The sequence below is a fragment of the Carya illinoinensis genome, chromosome 10 (assembly GCF_018687715.1).
Source record: "Carya illinoinensis cultivar Pawnee chromosome 10, C.illinoinensisPawnee_v1, whole genome shotgun sequence".
NCBI classification, from domain to species: domain Eukaryota; kingdom Viridiplantae; phylum Streptophyta; class Magnoliopsida; order Fagales; family Juglandaceae; genus Carya; species Carya illinoinensis.
Genome location: NC_056761.1, coordinates 2,148,978 through 2,171,471, shown reverse-complemented (window position 1 = coordinate 2,171,471; position 22,494 = coordinate 2,148,978). Strand labels below are relative to the sequence as shown.

Below are 22,494 nucleotides of genomic sequence, written 5' to 3'. Positions count from 1 at the left end.
TGTATATTATATCTTCATGTATGATTTCGAAGATAATATTAAACATGTCAAAACCTATAAAAAAAAAATGTATGATTTCCATAAAAAAAATATATATATATATATATAGTGTCAATTCTTGTAGGATTCAAGCACATAATCTCATGTACGATTTACCATCGGAAGTATGCAGTGTCTATTCTTGTAGGATTCAAGAACAATCTCTCGTTCAGGCAAGGGTTTTCTTTCGTCCTCCCTCTCTCTAGCTTTATTATTTATAGGATTGAACAACCCCCCATCGTCCCACCTTTTTGTTCTGACTTTTGGGTTGAATAAGAGATAAATGGCGCTGTCGGAGCATATGTGGTATTTCTTGTCTGATTTTGTGCAGTTTCCTTCTCAACCGACCAAAACCATGAAAGAGCTAGGAAGCTTCGTTTTGAAGGACTAATGTCCAAATCTTGATGACATTCTTGTGTCCATGATGCATGAATTGCTACATTTTTCTTTGTTTTTTTAAAGGCGATTGCTATATCAACTGGTAGAGGAATATGATGGCAACAATTAGTGGCTTCATTCAAAACCTTGCTCAGAAAGGACACCTACCGTGTAGTGACTCAAATGGCTTACCTTTATTTGAAATAAATCTCGTCGAGTGAATGATGGGACAAATTTCTATTGTTGTTATTACAATGATTTGGCTTCATGAATACTTTGCAATGTACACTTACGGTGCTGTTAAAACTTCAAAGCAAGGCATAAGTTAATGAGGTAAAATCATTTGAAAAAAGTTTCATCCAGCCGATCAACAAACAGAGGATTCATTAACCTCGCTTCCACCATTTAGATCTGTTATCTACTTTCTCTTTGTGGTATCCTATTTCGAGAATAATGTTGTTCATTATCTTTGATTTTATCAGCCCTACTTATATATTATATGAGATATATTTAAATTTATTTAAATAGTTGACATATGAAAGCATTTAGAATGTGTTAAATCAGCAAACGCGCCATTGTATATAAATATCAATATTCGTAGTACAAGGTAAGGCCTCATTAGCTGAAGCACAGGCCAATTTCACTTCATCAAAATGGTGAAATATTAAAAGATAGTTAACCGAGTTTTACAAATGCAATAATCAACAATGTTACATTGTTAGTGATATGGATTGCAACGTAAAAAAAGAAAAGGAGAAAAATCAGGGGTTAAAAGGACCATAAATCAAGCAACTATAAGTGAAGACAGGATATTGCTGTATCTGGCAAAGATCCTGAAAGCAGAATGTCATAGAGGAGAAAGTGAAGCTGTATAAGAACCATCAGAGTACTTCAAGCCTTTTAATAAACCTGAGCACAAGTACGGAGTAATGACGGCGCCTGGAATACCAAAATCATAGCTGCTTTCTTGCAAGCCCTCACCCTCTGCAGCTTGAGAATCAGATTTCTTACAAGCTGCACCAAGAGCTACATTCAACCCAACTGAGGTAGGTTCCGTTATAAAACTGAAAGAGCACCAAAATTAAAATCGGTAAGAGCTAAATATATGTAGCCATCGTCTAATCATTTCCACACATTTAATTCAAACTAATTTTACTAACCAAATGCACATGAAAGTCTATACTGTAAAACAATGTAGAGAAGTTTTTTTCTTTTAATAAGTAAACGAAGTTTATTAATAGAGATAGGCATAGCCCAAGTACAATGTTGAGAAGTTAACATAATCTAACGCCGCCTTAGACTGGTACAAAACAAGCAATTAAGACCATCAAGAATAAATTGGATACACACTGGGTTCAGCCCTTGAAAGGAGGAAGAAATAGGGAAAACGAGTAACCTTCAGCTAAAAATCACATGATAGTTATCAATCTTTATCATTTCATAACAATAATTCATGCAACTTAATCAACAAAATCAAGAGAAGCCCCAAAGCTTATCTTGTCTTTTCCTGTACACGACTAGACTTCCCCGTACTTCCAGTAAAGCAACTTAACTATCTATTTTATCATAACCAAGACATTTGCCCACTTTATTTTATTCGTTCAAGAGTGATGGCACTTTCTAGCTGTGAGACCATCCCCCCCCCTCCCTCCCTCCCTCCCTCCCTCCCCAAACACCTTAAAAAAAAAAACAAAGCAACATTATAGGAAGTGTAAGAATAACTCAAGCATGTTAAAATCAAAGACTCAGAATCATGTTACAAAATCTACCCCTTATGATACCTTGCCTCGAAGCTTCTCCCTTCAGAACCCATTACTGCACACATACTACATATAATCCATGGTGGAAGATATGCATCCTTGATTTCAATGCTATAGCAGAGGCCAGCAGATGAACCGAGCACATGTTCACCACCATCACTGGATTCTTTAGGATGATCTGCTCTTTTCCACTCCATGCACTTTACCTGCAAACCAAAAGGAAAAAAGGTTTTATAACAATAAATTTCCATAATATGTTTCACAGCAATGAGCAATAACAGCATATATTTGTGTTTTTGTTAACATATACTTGTTGACTAGAAGTGTTCCTAGCATTTATATGTTCGTACACTGAATAAATGCAAGTAATAGAACATTCATGTCAAACAACTTTCTGCTTCTGTAGTATCGCATTGGCAACGAGTTACTGTTAATATATAGTAAAAGCAGCAATGCAGGTTTTTGACAACAATTAGCATTTGCAATGGCAATATGGGTTTGGAGAATTATGCTTGAACCAAAACCAGACATGGGCAGAGGTAAAAGTATGATATAAAGCAACTACTAGATACGCCGACTTGGCAATCTAGATGAGAGAATGGCCCAATATTATGGTTTGAGCATGTTTTGAACTTCCATAACACCTATTTATATGCTGAACATTATTGGCAGAGGAACCCCTAGTTCACATATTTTATACATACCTCTGGAGTAGATAGAGCAGCATTCTGAAATGGTACAGGTGAACACAATAAAGGAACATCCATACCAGCTAAGAAGGTCAAGAAAGATCTGGAGAAAACCATAAGCAAAAGGAGTGAAATTTGGCAACATGATAATGGACATAAGAAACATGAAGAAAACCATTTACACTGATAATATAGTATCTGAAAAATCAAGTTACTAAAATAGTAATCTTTTAGAAACTTAATTAACAATGTGCTAACCTATAATTTAACAAGAAATCATATAAACCATGTACGCTCTTATTGCCACTGAAAACCAGCAAAGATTGTGAGCTATTATCGATGTCAGACGAGGAACTCAAGCGCCGAGTCTGCATAGCATTTCAAAGGAAAGTCCAATGATTATAAATGCACAAGAAATGATATCAAAAGTAGTAGACAAATTCCCTAACTACACCATAACACACAGCTAATTATAAACAAGACTTCCTTGCAGACAAGATGGACCTGCCCCTTCCAAATATGTGATAAGCTCAGAGGGAATGGCATACATGCTCACCATGATGCAACCAATATCTTTGCAAAATGGAGACCCACATCATCCTATATTAAAACTAGTCAGGTTGCCCTTTTGGTTTTCAAACTAACCAAAAGCCTTCTTATTTCAATTGGTCAATAAGTCAGAAAGAGATAATTCCAGGACTAGAATAAACTCCTTAATGGGACAATAAACATCAATGTCCCACACGGTGGGTGACATTTATATCATGGTCCACCTCAGGCCTGAATCAGAAAAGACAAGTGAGAGCAGACTGCCAAATATAAAAGGTAGAGATATAAACCTGGCCCAAATTATGCTTCACAATCTCTGAGAGCTCAACCAGATCTTCGGTAGTCGCTTGCTCTACTTCGGAATGGCAAAGAGGCATAGAGAAACAAACATCCTAGAAAACATTAATTGCAACATAATAAGATGTCTGACATATAGAAATCTATTAAAAGGAAAAATATACATGTGACAAGGTGTGGAAATCGATGAAAACATTCTATCATGACAGTAGTTCAGCAGAACATAATTTACCTACTGTAAGGTCCACAAATTCTTGGAACAATATCAATCTCAGGCAGCATTAGATGATCAAAATATATCATACAGTTATTCATAAGTCTATCTCTCTCCTAAATCCACAACCAAATATAATTCTATCAATGTGGCTTGTTATTCATCTAATGTTTTTTTTTTTTTATAGGTAATAAGTTATTTTATTGGTTATTCATCTATTGTTTTTTTTTTATAAGTAAACGGTAGTATTAATAATAATAGGCATAGCCCAAGTACACAAGATGGTATGCAAGTTCATCTATTGTTATTGCAAATAAAATTATGATCAACCTGCCACAATCTTTTCCCGTTACATCCAATGATAAATTCTGGAAGACACTAGAATATTCTTGATCTTTTCCAATTCCAACAATTAAGTCAAAACTTGCATTTGCTAATGTAGAACTAAATTCAAAGATTAATCACATTCGTTGGATAGAAATCAGAAATTCTCTTAAATTTAAAAATTCAAGTCAGAGCTATAAAATCCTTAAATCTATGCACTTTACTACCACCACCTCAGTAAAATCCTAACTTCAGACAATGTCTCAAGGGTCTGCAAGTGATACACTTTCTCTCCGTACACTTTCTCTCCGTACACTTTAAAGTTTTTCTCTCCGTACACTTTCTTCTTGATGATGGTTAGCTGGCAGTCACTTTGCTTGCGTTAGTTTGGGGTGGTTAGCGACGGTTCTCACGACAGTGGTGTTGGTTTTCAGGGAACATTATGTATTTTTGTAAGGAGTTAGTTATAGATTCTAAATGTTTCACTCTGGTTAAGGAGGGGGGCAGAGTGGTGATAACGGAAAGGACATGGAAGATGATGGCCAAGGTAGTCCTGGGACCTTCAGCAGTAAAATGGTTGGTTAAGGCCATGGATGGGTGCACAAAGGAAGATAAAAACGATTTTTACACCACCATAAGGGAAGGCAGCAGTAGCTTTATTGCTCAACGGTGTTCAAATGCGAGAGGCCGATATCTGGCAGTGGTGGAATATGGAGCTGGAGGGAAGAGGAAGTTCATCTTTGTCCCTGAAGAAGTGGGGTATGGTTGGAGTAAGATGGGGGAGGCACTGTGGGAGCTCTGCGATGAAAAGAGGAAGGATGGTAGGCTGATGGGGAAGTTATCCAATGCAAAACCACAGTCTTACAGGGAGGCTTTGATGGTGGTGCAGCCGCAGGTGGCTCGGTCTGAAGGTGGGGGTAGGTTCATACCAGTTGGGGAGGCTACGGGACAGCTCCATGTCAGAGAGCCATGCTCTGTTCAGAGGCAGTTGGGCAACAGACAAGTAGGAGATGTGACTGACGAGGAGACGCTGAAACTCCTTTGGGAAGCCAAGTCACGGATAAGTGAACTGCAGTTGAAAATAGAGCATTTAATAAGGAAGGAATGGGGGCGGGCCTATAATGGATCGGGTATGGGCCGGGAAGGGGAGGAAAAGGGGGCCTGCAAAGAGAGGCCTGTGGTTGAGGCCTTACCCAACAAAGGGAAGGAACCGGGACCTTCTCATGGGCTGAATCCAAAGGCTTGGAGGACCCGGAATAGGCAGTTGGACCCTGCGACGTCGGAACCCAAGAACCCGACGATGACCCAGGCCCAGGGGGAGCAGATGTCGACGGCGAAGCCTTCCCCGGTGGCACAGACTACGCCGGCGACGGCAGAGGCACAGATTTTGCCGTCGAGAATGGAGGAAAACATCGAGATTCAGCCTCCGATGGCTTTTTTTCCAGATTTTATCGCACAGAACCAACCGAAATTATATGGGGAGATGATTTCATCCCAAGTCGAGGTCCCTGGTGTAGTTAATAATCATCTGGATTCATTTTCAGACTTTGGGACGGAAAGTCTTCAGGAGCCCGTGAAGCTCAATGTAGAAAACAGTGTTTCGGGAGCATCCTTACCTGTTGTAAACACACAGAACCCATCGACCAGACAAGTAGAGGTATTGGGGTCTGTTAACAGTGAGCTGGAGTTAGTCCCGGACTCTCAAGAAGAAAATCACCTCTCGGATGGGTTGGAGATAATGGAGACAGTGCTGGAATGGGAAGATACAAATCAGTTTGAGGGGTATGGGGTAGGGAATCCGATTCCTTTAGACTGTTTGTTACCCAATGAAGGTGAGATGTCGGACTGGGTGTTTAAAAAGGTAAGGGATATTCAACACATTGTGGGTATGAAGTGTGTGGGGTATGAAGAACAATTTATGGCTCTTCTCACAGCCATCGAGGTGGGTCACTCGCATTCTAAGAATAAGGGAGCTAAGAAAAGTAGGGAGCTCAAGAGACTGGATTGGTCTTTGAAAGAGGGAAGTTCAAGCCGTGAAAGGGCTAAAGGGAAGGGTACGTGTTTTTCTTTATGAAGCCAAAAATTGTGTCTTGGAACGTTCGGGGGTTGAACGAGAGTAATAAGCGAGCGAGAATAAAAAACTTGCTTCGAGGTTGGCGGGCGGATATTGTTTGTTTACAAGAAACCAAGTTGAAATTGGTGAATAGAAAAATAGTGAGAAGTGTTTGGCATTGTCCTTATGTAAATTGGGTGTATTTGGCCTCGAATGGGGCTTCGGGTGGTATTCTTGTGATGTGGGACAAAAGGGTAGTGGTGAAGATGGAGGAGTTCATTGGGGATTACTCGGTGGCATGTTCTTTTGAGATGGTAGAAGATAATTTTTTGTGGACTTTTGCAGGAACTTATGGACCGAATGTAGACAACCGCAGACATCTTTTATGGGAAGAACTTGCTGGTGTACACAGCTGGTGGAACCTGCCTATGTGCATAGGTGGGGATTTTAACATTATAAGGTTCCCTAGTGAAAGATCCGGTGACAGCCGTCTACGACCAGCCATGACAGAATTTTCCGACTTCATTTTTGACTTGAATATGGTGGATCTTCCACTCATGGGGGGTCGTTTTACTTGGTCTAATAGTCAGATGTGGTCCAGGCTGGATAGATTTTTAATATCGCCGGAATGGGAATGCCATTATCCGGAGGTATGTCAGAGGAGATTACCGCGCCTATGTTCAGACCATTTTCCAATTTTGTTGGATGGAGGAGGCATTCATAGTGGGCGTAGTTATTTCAAATTTGAAAACATGTGGCTGAAAAGTGAGGGCTTTGTGGATAGGGTAAGGAACTGGTGGTCTTCTTATCAGTTTAATGGTACGCCCTCTCATATTCTTGCAGGCAAACTTAAGGCGCTTAAGGAGGACTTTAAACTTTGGAACACACAAAGTTTTGGAGATGTAGGGGAACAAAAGAAATATAAGATGGAGGAGTTACAGGTTCTAGAAAGGCTTAATGAAGATAGATTGCTTACCGCAGAGGAAGTTTCTAGAAAGGCAATGTTGACTGCCGATCTGGAAAGGGTATTATCACTAGAAGAGATCTCTTGGAGACAGAAGTCAAGAGCTTTGTGGCTGAAAGAGGGAGACCGAAATACAAAATTCTTCCATAGAGTGACAAACTCTCATAGGAGGATTAATACCATTGAAATGCTGAAAATCAATGGTAGAGATTGTATGGAGATTCCTGTGATCAAGGAACACGTGCTGAATTTTTTTGAACAGCTTTTTAAAGAAAGAGAGGGATGGAGGCCAAAAGTGGATGGACTTGAATTTGATTTGATTGAGCCACAGACCGCATCATGGTTGGAAAGAGCTTTTGAGGAAGAGGAGGTGTATGAAGTGATTAGACAAATGGGGAAAGATAAAGCACCAGGACCAGACGGATTTTCGATGGGTTTCTTCCAAACGTGTTGGGAGGTGGTAAAACAGGATATTTTGAAAGTCTTTCAGGAACTATTCTTGTTTGGGAAATTTAAGAAAAGCCTGAATGCGACTTTTATCGCCTTAATCCCGAAGAAGACCGAGGCTTCGGAAGTGAAGGACTTTAGGCCTGTTAGTCTCATTAATGGGATTTATAAAATTATCTCAAAGGTGCTAGCAAACAGGTTGGGTGTAGCCATCGGCAAGATAATTTCAAAGCCACAAAATGCCTTTGTCAGGGGTCGTCAAATTCTAGATTCGGTCTTAATAGCCAATGAATGCCTGGATAGTAGATTAAAGTCTGGTATCGCAGGGATTATTTGTAAACTAGACATGGAAAAGGCATATGACCACGTAAATTGGGACTTCCTCATCTATCTATTGAAGAGGTGTGGCTTTGGGGAACGTTGGTGTAGGTGGATTAGATGGTGTATCTCAACGGCAAAATTTTCAGTTTTGATCAATGGCAGTCCAGAAGGTTTCTTTAACAGTTCGAGGGGGTTAAGACAGGGAGATCCCTTATCCCCTTTTCTATTTGTCATTGTCATGGAGGCTCTGAGTAGGATGCTAATGGCGTTAGTTACCAATGGACTGCTGGCTGGATTTTCAGTGGGTGATCGGAACAGGGGCCATATCTCAATATCCCACTTGCTTTTTGCAGATGACACTCTAATCTTCTGTGAGGCTGAACAAGAACAACTTAGGACTCTGAAAGCACTTCTGTTATGCTTCGAAGCAGCGTCAGGTTTGAGAGTGAATTTTGATAAATCAGAGTTAGTTCCTGTTGGGAATGTCAGTAGCACGAGTCAGTTGGCTAGTACTTTGGGCTGTAAGGTCGCTGCTCTCCCTATGACCTATCTGGGACTACCGTTGGGGGCTGTTTCACGTGCTGTTTCTATCTGGGATCCAGTGATTGAGAAGATAGAGCGAAGATTGGCTGGGTGGAAGAGATTGTATTTGTCGAAAGGAGGACGGGTGACCCTGATAAAGAGTACTCTTTCTAACTTACCTACTTACTTTCTATCTCTTTTCCCTATTCCAGTTTCCGTGGCAGCACGGATAGAAAGATTGTACCGTGATTTCCTTTGGAGTGGGATGGGAGAAGAATTCAAGTTTCATTTAATCAGTTGGGATAAGGTATGCAGACCAATTTCTTCAGGTGGGTTGGGGATAAAGAACTTAAGAAAATTCAATCGAGCATTGCTCGGGAAGTGGCTATGGAGATACAATAGGGAACCGGAAGCATTGTGGAAATTAGTAGTTGAGAGCAAACATGGCAACTTATGGGGGGGATGGTGTACTAGAGAGGGGTCTGGGCCTAATGGGGTGGGGATTTGGAAGCATATAAGAAGAGGGTGGGGGGTGTTTGCCAACCATACGAAACTTTTGGTGGGGGAGGGCACACGCATAAAATTTTGGAGAGATATCTGGTGTGGGGAAGAGGCTTTGAAGGATTCCTTCCCGTTGGTTTTCCGAGTGGCTTGTGATCCAGATGCTTCGGTGGCGGAACTTCTGGTTCGTTCAGGGGACCAAGTCCATTGGAACATCAATTTCTGTAGAACAGCACAGGATTGGGAAGTAAATAGCTTCACGGAGTTCTTCAGCCTAGTGTACTCTATGAAGATGAATGGAAGACATGAAGATACGCTATGGTGGAAACCGGTGGGTAAGGGTATTTTCTCGGTCCGTTCATTTTATAAGGCCCTTACAACTTTTCCATCTCCTCCTTTCCCATGGAAAAGCTTGTGGAGGAATAAGGCGCCTTCAAAGTCACTTTTCTTCACCTGGACAGCAGCATTGGGAAAGATCTTGACTACTGATAACTTGCGAAAGCGTCGGATCATCATCACAGATTGGTGTTGTATGTGTAAGAAAACTGGCGAGACAGTGAACCATCTCCTACTACATTGTGAGATTGCTAGAGTTTTGTGGTGTGAGGTGTTCAGCCGAGTAGGGTTAAGTTGGGTAATGCCGGAGTCAGTGGTAGAATTATTGGCCAGTTGGGCGATGCCGGGGGGTGATTCACGAATCAAAGCGGTGTGGAAGATGGTCCCTATCTGTATTATGTGGTGTATCTGGCAAGAGCGCAATGAGAGAACATTCGAAGATAAGGAGCGGACAAAGGAGGAGCTTCGTTCTATTTTTTTCAGTACTTTGTTTCTGTGGACTCTAGCTATAGACTTTAATGGTCTAAATGTACATGAGTTCCTTGCAACCTCTATAGCGATCTAGATAGGTCTTATCTCTTGTATACCTTCTTGTGTACTTGGGCTATGCCTATTATAATTAATACTACCGTTTTACTTATCAAAAAAAAAAAAAAATCCTAACTTCAGACAAGGCAAGTTCAATTTGTGTCGGCTTTAAACTACAAGAAAAAAGAAAGAAAATAAAATCTAGGGTTATCAACATAACATTTAGATTATAGAACAATTTCCTTCACTAAGAAATGCCAAAAATAAGGGTTAGCAATCTTTGAAGTGACCTGTGAACCCGATACAGAATGATATGATTAAAATTGAGCATAAATGGGCTGGGTCAACCTTTGTACCCTTCAGGATAACTCAAGGGACCCGATTACTTGTTCATGACTATGCAATGAATGGGTCATACCTCATTGTGCTGTGTTGTAACAAGGGTCAATAACTAATTTCTTAAACAGGATATATCGGGTCGTGTATTGTGTAGTCAACTCCCTAGCCCACAGACAGTTTGTGCTGTGTTCGAGTTAGGGTGTGTGACCCATTTAGCTGTTCAAATTGATTCATATATGACCCAACACAAACCCAACCAGGTGGCACAGATTGCCAGCCCTACAAACATATTCTATCAAAAGCAAAATTACTTCTTAGCCATGCACTACACAATAAATGAGAAAACAAAAGACTTCAAATATTTGTTTAATAAAAAACAAGTACAAGCTCCAAATAGAAAGCTTGAAAACTTAAGGAGTACATCTTACATGTTCTCTCAACAATGATCTCAAACCTTTGGTTGAACGGGAGATATAAGCACTGCATGAGCACTTGGTCATCCTCAAGCCATCACCACCATTGAACATCACCACAAAGTGTGAAGTACAGACTACAAAGTTTTCAATAAAATCAGTCCGTCAACATAGAGTTCCACACTAAAATGAGATTTAACTGGTGGAAGAAACAGTAAAGAGTCTAAGAATTAAAAAAAGGTTCAATAGGCAGCATCAATGAACATAAACATGCATATTTTCTTCCAGACAACCTATGGTATGTGCAATATGAAACCATTATCCATTGACAACTATCATGAAAAAGGATTTTGTACAGATTAAAATACAAAGCCAGTTCCTTATTGTTGCAACTCATAAAAATTATTCAGGCATAATATAATTGTAAATTTAGGATTTAAATTCCAAAGGGATCACATTGTGGTGCGACTGTAGAGCATAATTAACCTGCTTATCTGAGTTCAGAAGGTACTCTATGCATACATACTTATTAGGATTTGATAAACAAATTGTACTGGCATAAGAATAGGTGATTACCATAAAAGAGATTACAAAAATTATTCCGAAGCATGTAGTAAAGACTACGAAAAGAGTCTTCCCATGCAAGCTGTCGTTTATTTAGAAAATCCATTTCCACTGCACAAAATGGAAAAGTATTAAGGACCATGGGTTTTTTGAAGAAGAGGAGAAGGAAAGGAGGAAAGGGAGGGGGGGGGGGGGGGGGTTTGAGCTTGTGGAAGTAAACAAATTTACTTGACACACCTCCATCTGCCACTGACGAGGTCAACACTGAGATGAGAGAAGGTGGTAAGGTAGATTGAGGATAAACCCAAGAATGCATTACTTTAGAATTTAAGGCATGCGAAGTGGATGTGTGCACCGAGCTATGGCTGTTGTTCTGACCCTCAAAATGACCAAATTGGAATGGGAGCTGTGGCATTGTACTTGACATTATTGACCTGTGAATTCTTATTACAAGAAAACAAGATAAAGTCAGTTCACCAATGAGAATAGCCAATCAGGCTATCATATGGAATTATGGATAAATAATGAGCAATGTATATGAATTACATCCCGTGCTCTTGGCATGATCACAACACATCGATGAATGTTACATAGTTCACAGTAGATAACAAAATGAAAAGATTTTTGTCTTTCATGATCACGCTATCAGTACATAACCATTATTTAGTGTACTTAATAGCAAGACTCATTTGTCAAAGATTAAAAACCAAAGTAGAATTTTCATTAAAAGACAGATCTAAAAGAAAACCCATTAAACAACAGTCAAGAAAAAGGTAGACCCAAAAAGAATGCATGCTGACCCGTAATGTGATTGAAGATACAACCCTCAATAGAAAAAACAGGCAAGAAGAAATGTTGTGCTCAAGTTTTTAAAAGATGCATAATCGAGGATAAGGAAATATCCCAATCAGAAGTTTCTGAATTCATCAATTTTTTTTTATCAAAATCCAAGAAACAATACAAAAACTTTCTCAAGCAGCTCACTTTGACTCTACAATCTTCAAAGTCAATATATTGCAGAAACAAGTCCATATGATATAAGACATGCAAGTAAATCTCTTTTTCGTGTACATGCAAAGGAAAGGAAATGGTGGTGGTCTGATTAATAAAATGTATTACAAGAAAATTGTGTAGATAAATAGCATTCATCCCAGCTAAAGCGTTGAGGCAGGAATATAATGCCCACAATGATCCATCCCAAAGGAAAGGAAATGGTGGTCCGATTAATAAAACGTATGACAAGAAAATTGTGTAGATAAATAGCATTCATCCCAGCTAAAGCGTCAATGCAGGAATATAAATGCCCACTATGATCCATCCCATAGGATGATCCAATCACTGGCAGTAACCAAACCATTAAGAACATGATGACCTTAGATATGCATGTACACTCACCGGTTCACTGGGTAAGAGGACACCAGCCGCACATGAGTTTTCAGTGTAAAATCTAAAGGAGCCTTTGCACCAGGTATATGGCATTCAGAGCAGAAATTGCCTGAATAAGTTGTAGGATCCCCATGTCTTTTGGAAGAATCACGAGGTAAACCAGAAATGGCAGGAGGGTCACAGACAGCCAGTCCTTTTAATGCTTTATCCTATGAAAAGAAGTGGTGAGTTATTCATATCAATTTTTAGCTTAAATATTTTTGAAAGGAAACCGCATAGAGTATATACCATATCAACTGTTGCCAAGTCAGATGATCTATCACCACCTGATGAGAGCTCGCTAACACTACGGAATATACTTTGACTACACTTTCCAATCGTTTGAAAGGCTTGTGCCACACCATCTTCGGCATCTTCAGCAGAAGCAAAACTTTCTGGACTGCAAGAGCTAAAAGTGTAAACTATAGAAGAAACATGCTCTTTTACTGTAAAAGAGTAGACCATACAGGAAGGCATACCATGAAAGCTGATGCCGTCTCTTGGCAGCCAAGCTTGAAAGCAGAGATATATTCTTGAGGCTGCTAATTGGCTCAATTGAATTATTTTCCTGAATAAAACAAAAGGAAATTGTTTTTACATAGGAACGATCACATTCAGATTCAGAGGTTTAAACCAGATTGAGAAGGTACACAAAAAAATTATATTAATCTCACATACAAGGAAATATATTAACCTTTGCATTTTCTTTTCCAGAAAGCATTCTAAACCTGGATTTTTTAACAGGAAATACTTCATCCATACGGGTGTCAATGTATCTTAGGTTCCTTGATTGTTCAGGCTTCTTGTGCCCATGATCCACTTCATTAGTATCGCTGAGATTGAACAAGTTTTGGTGAGATAGATACCCAGAAGAAGAATAATAATCCAAAGAGAAGGAAACACATACTTTGAAGTACTGAGCAAAGGGGGTGGAGATTCATCTACAAGCTCTTTAGCATTCGCCTGCTTCAATTGCTCTCCCTATCATGCATCCACCAATGAATGAACAGTCAGTCCTTTCTCTATAAAATTTCTTACTGCTTGTTGGAATGAACAGGAGACTTCCTAGAAGTTAATTGTAACTAAATGCAATTCATATTGTCTCCTGAGAGCACTAAGCTAGAAACATTATTTTCACTTGGAAAGTAATGAGAAATTAGAAGATCTTCTATAACATACATCCAAAGTGACAAGTGTAGACGAGCTTGCAGATGCAAAAAGAAGTTACACATAAAAATGAAACAGCCATCCCATGCAATGATGTACGGTTACCATAGGCTAAGCAAATTGTCAACCAAACAACACACTCCATATGCTTGCCAATTTTTTTGTTGAGTGACATTGTTGAATTTTCTCAATGTAGATTAGTCAGTAAAGAATTACCAGTACATCATCAATTCCAACCAAAGACCATAAGGCAATGATGAACCATAGAATACATTCAAAAACCATATGCATGGAAAGTCTTGCGTAAATACATGACTTGGTGTAGAGTTAAAACTCACTAAAGCATTGCAATATAGATTCCATATCATTCTCACTAAGGGTTACAAGTGATTGACAGATATGGGGCCAAAATTAATAAATCATTGTTGCCAGGCCACAGTATTTTCTCATTACCACTATCATATTAGGGACAGGCCAAAATTGAGCCATCTAAATGACAAAAGACAGACTATCCTCAACACATTACAGCAAATGATGATTGAAGCTGAAACCCACAAGCGTTAATCAAAATAAGGTCATTAGTTCAGAAACTTACTCTCAGTTCTGATGGAGTCTTCCTTTTAACCGTCGCACCAACCTTCAGAGCTCCACCAATTGGAAGAGAACTAGAAGTTAAAGAACCAGGTGCAGCAACCTTTGCCATGGTGTAGGGTTAGAAAACTCTGACTGTGACACCTTGACAACTCAATTCACCTCCTAAAAAGGGTTCAGAGCCAAAAGATAATAAGTCTTCCAAAGATAACACGGTTCTCAAGCACTCCTGATGTCAACCATTAAAACTTAACCAGAGGTGGTGTTTGTAAGATTAACTGAAATAGCAATCGCTCTTCTGTGATGAAATGAAAAGCAACGGCCAACAAATCAGTTTCTAGTGGTCCAACTTGAATATTCTTGAAGTTGTATAGTAAAACTGTGAGTCTCTAAGCTCTTTGATGCAGGAAAGTTTTAAAATGGTTTCCATTGTAGAACAATGGACAATAGTTCATTTAAATAGACTCGCTAAAACTTAATTGTTCATTCATCTATCCTGCATCACTCTCATTCTGAACCTATCTTGTACCGGTGGCAAGTCCATCAGTAAGGAAATCTCATTCTAAACTGTATTCTATCACAAATTTAGTCTTATCAACATTTGTAAAGAAGGTAGCCACGGGTAAAGAGCATTAGCATTTTGCCTATGGGATGTTTTGCCTTTTGCCTATTCCATTAAAAAGGTATTTCCACATTGGATTAGCCAAATATTCTCTATATAATAATAAAATATTAATTTTTTCTTATTTTTTATTATTTTTTATCTAATTTATTTTTGTTATATTTTGCATTTCTACTGATCATATGTTAATTAAAAATTATATTCTAATTTTTTTATTGTATAAACAGTCATATTTTAAATGGTCATTTTGTGTGTCAATGAAAGTAACCCACGACTTGAGTGGGAAAACAACCAGCAATGTTTCTGTAATTTATGCCAACTGCTGCTATTGTGCATTTATTGCCTAAATGGAAACCTGATTTGTTCTAGAATGAGTAATATCACTTTAGTTATATTGCAAAATGGTGCACAATTAATTTACCAAGACACATTTCAGCACTAGTTAGCAAAAATGTAGTGAGATAAGACACAATTTAACCTCAGCACCAACCAACCAAATCAGATACAACATTGGTTGGGTTGAACCTCTTTACCAACCCTTATATTACCTCTACCACATCTTTCCAACAAATTCAGGAGTGTTTGAAAAGCAAAATCAGCCAAGCATACTTATGTATTATGCAATTAAGAACCCAACTCATGGTGGTACTAAGTTAAAGATGGTGCCAGATGGGTGAAGATTGGATCACGTGCAGCAATTGTTGAGTCAAGGCCGAAGGATCGAAGGCCAATTCACCAACACTCTGACATAAATATTACTTCTCTGAGAATGCATTATTAGATTTGAACGTAAATTTGGAGTCTTGGAGATGAATGAATATGCCATTCTTGAAAAGCCAGGAGACAAGAGTGGTGAGTTTTTAATTACTTCAACGTAAAAAACCTTGTCCTGCCAGACAAACTTTAGATCAAATCACTATCTAGTGTAACTCCTCCATTCCATTATGTATGAGACAATCATCAAGATTCAGAACCTCAAAAACTATGGCGCTTGAGAACTAACAATAAAATCAAAACCTTCAAGCCTTCAATCATGCCAGGGCCTCGAAATTATTTTGAGGATGCTTTGTTAGCTTCATCGAACTCTGTATCAGAAATTCTAAAAGGTAAATTTGCAATCAAACCGAATCTCTCTAGCAGCATTTCTTGAAAATAATTGTTTTCCTTTATATTGTAGAAAACTCCTAAGAAAAAGAATACAGGAGATTCAAGGCTAGTCTTTTTGCATGAAACATGATTGGGCATAGAAGATAGTATCAGGAGTATTTTGGTGGTTGTTTTCAATATAATTTCACAGTCCTAAAACTAAATAACAAGTACCATAAATGTCCCAAGCAATAAAACGTTAATGGAGAGAAATGACTCCTTTAATCTCCATAGAACAAAGAAAACAGTTACAATTTTCCTCAACCAATATATTTCAGCATCAAAATAAAACTATGCCATTTCATTAGAACACCTAATTTCGCTCAAAGAAGAAAATGGCATAGATCGCAAATACAGAGAGCATACTTTGATGCAACAGTCTTCATGTGCTTTGCCATTCGAAAAACATGCTCCTCGGATATGACATTGCAACAGTACCAAATGCCAACCAAACAATACCAAAAGCAGCGGCGTTTATTCGCAGTCACAAAAACAGAGACAGAGTCTAAAAATGGAAAAAAAAAAAAAAAAAAAAAAAAAGGCTAGCAAGAAACAAATCAAGTTTTTATTTAATTTGATGAATTTGAATGTTCGATCCAATTTTTCTAAGGTTCCTTGATTTTCTGCCCAAATTTGGCCACTACCATTTTGGTGATTTCTGGAAAAGATAAAAGTAATCATTATCCTAATGCAGACATTTGGAAACCATTTTATTTTTCGAAAATTCAGATAAAAGCCTGGCTCTACTTGAATCGACTTCAATCTAACAATACCATGCATATGCTCGGCAAAAACGATGTCTAAACTACAACCAGAAGCAGCACGAAGCACAAACCACAAACCACAAACACACAGTGAGTATGCAAAACAACAAATCACGACCGAGTGGAGTGACCGCGTGCGACGGACACCCAAAACAGAGAGAAAATGTCCAAAACAGAAATGAAGCAAAGAAAAGGGAGAGAAAAGCAACAATCATACCTGGGACGATGAGAGAAATACTCACAGATGAGGGTAACCCTTCAACAGGTTTCTGGACACGAAAATGGTGAAGAGTGGAGGGAGAGTAGGACGGATGCCTGTGGAGAGAAGAAGGAAGCTCGGTTGGTAAACAAAGTTTCGAGGGAAAGAGAGAGGCCGGAAGGGACGTTTATTCAATAAAAAATTATTTGGTCTTTATACAGTAGAGAGCCAAATATGACCGCCGGTCTAAGAATTTCTAGATTCTAGGGTTTCGAATCGATTTGTCCTCCTGTTAGAAATCAGAAGCAAACCCGCAGAGAGAACGAGAGAGTTGCGAGTTGCGAGTGGAGGGAGAGAGGCAGTGATGTGCGAAAAATGCAGTAAAGTTTGTGGAATTGGGTTTGGTTTGAACCAAAATTCGATTTCCCTCGTGTGCCTAACGCCGTTTGTCACTGGTGTTAACGACCGTTTTAACGTCAGAGCGTAACCACTGAACAATAAAGAACCCAGAAACAAAAACCGTTTTAAATCGACCGAATGATCTGGCATGCCACGTGACTTTAAAAAAAAAAAATCGAAAACGAAACTGGTATTTTGCCGTCCCTCTTTCTCATACCTCGTCAACCTCCCTCCACTCACCAAATCCTTCAGAATCATCAGACGTCAGTCACGTCGCGTCTTCAAAGTTGTTTGAGGAGGTATTGCCAGATTAATAAGCTTGGCCCATTGCACAGAAGAGAAATTACGTTTTATCCAACTACAAATTACGGTCTGTATATTTTACAGAAGCTGATTGAGGAGGCTTCCAAGATCTTCAAGCGCGAGAAACCCATTACCGAGCGAAGCTACGCCCACCACTCGTTGGTCCTTCCGTGTCCTCAACCTTCCTAGAAAATCCTCGCCCGTAAGCTTGGATCTCCATCGCCTCAAACTACAAGTCATAAAAATTTTATCCCGTAAGCTTGGATCTCCGCCGCCTCAACCTTCAAACCCATTCCCGCGAAAATCTCACAGATAAGAATGAAATTTATTTCACAGATAAGAATGAAGGTCTTCTAAATCTTTTTATGGTAAGATGATTTTTCTGACTCTCAGACCAAACCTAAAAAGGATTGCTTAGAGCCTGTGGCCACAAGCTATGTATTTCTTCTGGTATTTGCTTCCATCAAGATAAGCGAGCATCAGCCCAGGAAAATAAAGATACATACGCAGAAATTAACTTCCATGATGCATTTCTTTTCCTCATCTCACTGTAAAAAATGGAACTAGTGGCATATAAACGATATAGAATTTTCTAGAAAAATCATTGAGAGTAACCAAATACAATAATCAACCCTGGGGAAACAATAAGAAAAACTACAATGATTAGCATGATTCTTTTAAAGATCTTACACACTAATATAAATACAGTAAAATGCTGCAAAAGCACGCATGATTTTCAATACATCAAGCTTTAAAATCTCCGATGTTTTATCGAAAAGTTAAGCTGCATCTGCACGCATTGAACTGGCTGTATGAGTTCAATTTGTCCTATTCTACAAAGGAAAGGCTACAAAAGAGTTGTTCAGCTGATGAGAGAGGGAGGGAGGAACAAGAAGCTGGCCTCTGCCACTTTAATCCTTCTCCGGATTTTCCACACATAAGTTTAAAGGAAATAAAAAATAAAAAAAAGTTGCTAACCTGAAACACGTGGAAGTGGAAAGCTAACCTGAAACAGAGCATAAAAAGCCCTAGAAAACCAACTTAAATCTCAGCAAAGCAATCCTTTCAATTGCACAAAGACAAAAGATACCAACCTGCGAACGAAATAGCTTCGACTGCAGCGTGCGGTGGAGGTCTGACAGAGGAACGCGACCTTGAGGAACGCGAATGCTATGAATTTCACGAATTGAAATTTTATCTTCTTAACTATCGTCGTTTCACAAATTGAAATGGATCTCTTACCGCAAGGACTGGATGCCGGTGGAGGTCTGACGGAGGAGTCGGAGGAAATGAAGGCAGCTTATGGGGGGTTCGACTTCTAAAGAGGAAATTTTTTTTGTTGGGGGGGGGGGAGGAGAAGACGTTGGGCGGGAGACGTTTTGCTTATGTGTTTTTTTTTTTTTTTTAATTAACATGCCACGTCAAGCAAGAAGAGTAAACGGTATGTATGAGCGGTAACTGTAGCATCACCCATCGGTCGAGTAGTTTCTAAAAGGCATCCTAGGCGCCAGGCAGCGCAACATTGGGAATTTAAAATTTTTGGCAGCGGTGCCCCTGACAAGCAATGGCTTCCGACCGGGAAATAATTTGTAACATTATTGATTATCAATACCTAAATATATTAAAAATTATTTTTTATTTAACACTTTTTAAAATTTAAATACACAAATTTTAAAAATTATTTCATTTTATTTTAACTTAATAATTTCATTATTATTTATAAATCATCTCATCTCATCTTATTTTCTAATTTAAATAAATAAAATTTTTAAAAATCATCTCATCTTATCTCAATTTAATAATTTCATTACTATTTATAAATCATCTCATCTCACTATTCAAACGAATTTAAATGATCAAATTAAATTATAAAAAATAAATTCTCAATTATTCTATCAAAATTTTATTAATTTAAAAATATTGAAAAATGTAATAATTATTAAGCTAATAAAATCCTTTTTTTATATATTTACTTTTTTGTGTTTGATTTCTTCAAAAACATGTCAAATGAAAATATGCTTTTGGGAGGAAAAGTTCGAGCTTTAAATTGGTTGCTTTGAAAAACAAAATATGTGGCATTGATGATTTTTGTAAAAAAAATAGAAAAGAAAAAAAAAAAAAAAAAAAAAAGGCTAAATGGCCTTATTTGGAGAATTTGTCGAGTTATACCCCCGGTGGTTGTAACACAACTAATTCCAAAAAGCCGAATGATGATGATCAACGCCATATAAATACATATATATACTAGGATAAGATCAAGGTGCAATGCGCGTTTTTCTAGTTAGCTAAAATAATTATTTTTAAGAAAATAATATATATTTTATAAAAAAATATTGATTTCAATTAATATTTTAAGACATAGGAAAAAAAATATAAATTCTAGCAAATATTTGGGCATAATGTAAATTTTATTTTTTTGATATTTTAAATTCTTAATACAATTTTATGTACAATTCATATACTAAATGAAAAAATTTAAATTAATCATGTGCTATAAGCAGGTCCACAAACACATAACAATGTGTTTTTTTCTCATTTGAAACCACTAACAAAAAATGAAACAAAAAAACTGCCCGAGTCATTTAGGCGCCCTCGCCCCCCTCTCTCTCTCTCTCTCTCTCTTATAAGAAACACATTCTAAATGCTTCTTCTCCTCTCTTTCTTGATTTCTCCATATTTTTTTCTCTCTCTCTCTCTCTCTTATAAGAAACACATTCTAAATGCTTCTTCTCCTCTCTTTCTTGATTTCTCCATATTTTTTTATATTAATTATTGCTTATTATTTAAATTGCTCTATAGTTTAAATTATTTTACTATTGAATTTTATGGTTCTATTTTATTAATATTTAATTGTAATGTTTTTATTTATCTTTTATCTATTTTATTGTGTCCTTTTATTTTATTGGACCTTTCTTTTTCAAATTAGACTTGTTTAGTGTGCTTTATTTTCTGTTTTTGTGCCGGCCTGTTCTGTGTGTGAAGCCCAACCCACTTGTTGCATTTCAGCCCTCACTTTCTCTTCTAAACGGTGTCGTTTGGCTTCATAGCCCAAAGAAGTCTGGAGTGAATAAGGGAACATGGGCAGCCTTGCAATAACAATCGGGAATAATGCCTACCAGCTAATGAAACTAACTTTATTAACACCTTACAAGCCTTGATGAAATGAAGGGGGGGATTTCTCTAATATTTATCGATGCATTACAGTAGTATAGGCGACCGTTGAGTCTAACACTTGGCATTTTTCTATTGGTCTACTTGATATTTGAAAATAAAAAAAATGTCTTGTGTTTTGTCTTCTATATCTTTCTATTTTTAGTTTTGTGTCTGTTTATGTGCAGGTATCTTAGTCCTTACATCTTGTGATATGACATTGTATCAGTGATATTTTTCTGAAATAATTTTAGACTACACAATCTTTCATTCCCGGCTTCATCTCCCTCTCAACTCAGACCTCTTATCTTCTCTCTCCCTCTACCTCGCTACCCTAGATTTCTCTTCGAAACCCAAACTACAGAAGCTATGAGACCAAGCCCCAACGCCTCTCTCTCCCTCTATTTCCATCACTCATTCCCTTCGTCTCTCGCTCAACTCAGACCCCTTCTCTTCTCTCTCCCTTAACCTCGTAACCCTAGATTTATCGTCGTCTTGCTAAAACCCAAACCACAGAAGCTGTGAGACCCAACCCCAACACCTCTCTCTCCCTCTGTTTCCATCGTCTCAACCTCAACCTCTACGATCTCAACCTCAACCTCTGCGATTTCCAGCCAAATCTATTGCTTCTCTTCTCGATCTCTTCCATTGCGCTTTAGAAACAGTGGTTTCAGTAGTTCTCTCTCTCTCTCTCTCTCTCTCTCTCTCTCTCTCTCTCTCTCCACCATCCATGGCTAGAGAAGCCTAGCTTTGACTTAGTTTCTTTTTTCCCTTTTTTTATGTGTTAATTTGTTTGAGTCAATCTTTGTTCAGTGTAAAATTACATGTAGTTTCCCACTAAGAGCAATTTAATAAATGGTTTAGATTTTTTTTTCCCTTGCATGTCGTGGTTTTATGTAGCGTTGGTTTTATCTTTACACAAATATTTTCCTTTAAGACCCTCAATTTCTTAGTTTCTTATAATTTTCTCGAGCAGATCAAGAACAAGACTGCTGATCTAGTATTTCTTCATGATCTTTTTTTTTTTTTTTTAAATAAAAAATCGTTCATACATGTTATGAAAGGTGTTTTTTTTTTTTTGTCTTAGAAATTAAATCTGTGGGTCCTAAGTGAGGTTTAGCCTAAGCTCTTTCACTGGACTCCACTTGCAAAGTTTCTCACCGTCTTTTTTCCTTTTCTCAGTTGATTTTTCTCTTTCTTCTAATTTCGGCTAATGCCCAAATTAGAATAGAAAGGATTTATTTTCGCTTCATTTTCATCAAAATGATTTTCATTAGAACATAAAGGCTTGCGACGGTTGCTGGCAACAGGGACTTCAAACGAAGCTAGTTTGATATGTAGAAAGCGGACTATAATAGAATACAAATGGGGACTAAATGAGAACTTAACGAGAAATAAAGAAATTAACAGAAAAACAAAATTTTCTATTAAAAAAATAATTTTCTATTTTACAGACACTTTTTATATATAGAAGATATATATATCTTCTC

At 38.0% G+C, this 22,494-nt stretch overlaps 1 protein-coding gene across 7 annotated transcripts; it reads right to left on the bottom strand.

The window, feature by feature from the left end:
• Positions 1-972: 972 nt before the first annotated feature.
• Positions 973-19,140, bottom strand: LOC122278021 (protein downstream neighbor of son homolog). 7 transcript variants are annotated; one of them, XM_043088070.1, is made up of 16 exons: positions 17,171-17,568; positions 16,047-16,128; positions 14,426-14,586; positions 13,571-13,644; positions 13,358-13,496; positions 13,143-13,231; positions 12,913-13,063; positions 12,634-12,833; positions 11,476-11,681; positions 11,251-11,349; positions 10,690-10,811; positions 3,706-3,807; positions 3,125-3,234; positions 2,882-2,969; positions 2,199-2,383; positions 973-1,481 (listed from the first exon to the last, which is right to left on the bottom strand). In XM_043088070.1, the coding sequence occupies exons 3-16, from the start codon at positions 14,531-14,533 to the stop codon at positions 1,265-1,267; spliced, it is 1,890 nt and encodes a 629-aa protein (XP_042944004.1). In that variant the 5' UTR covers positions 14,534-14,586; positions 16,047-16,128; positions 17,171-17,568; the 3' UTR covers positions 973-1,264. The 7 variants fall into 7 exon arrangements, with proteins under 7 accessions (XP_042944004.1, XP_042944003.1, XP_042944005.1 ...); XM_043088069.1 differs by having other exon boundaries at positions 16,061-16,128; XM_043088071.1 differs by having other exon boundaries at positions 16,061-16,128; positions 17,196-17,568.
• Positions 19,141-22,494: the final 3,354 nt, after the last annotated feature.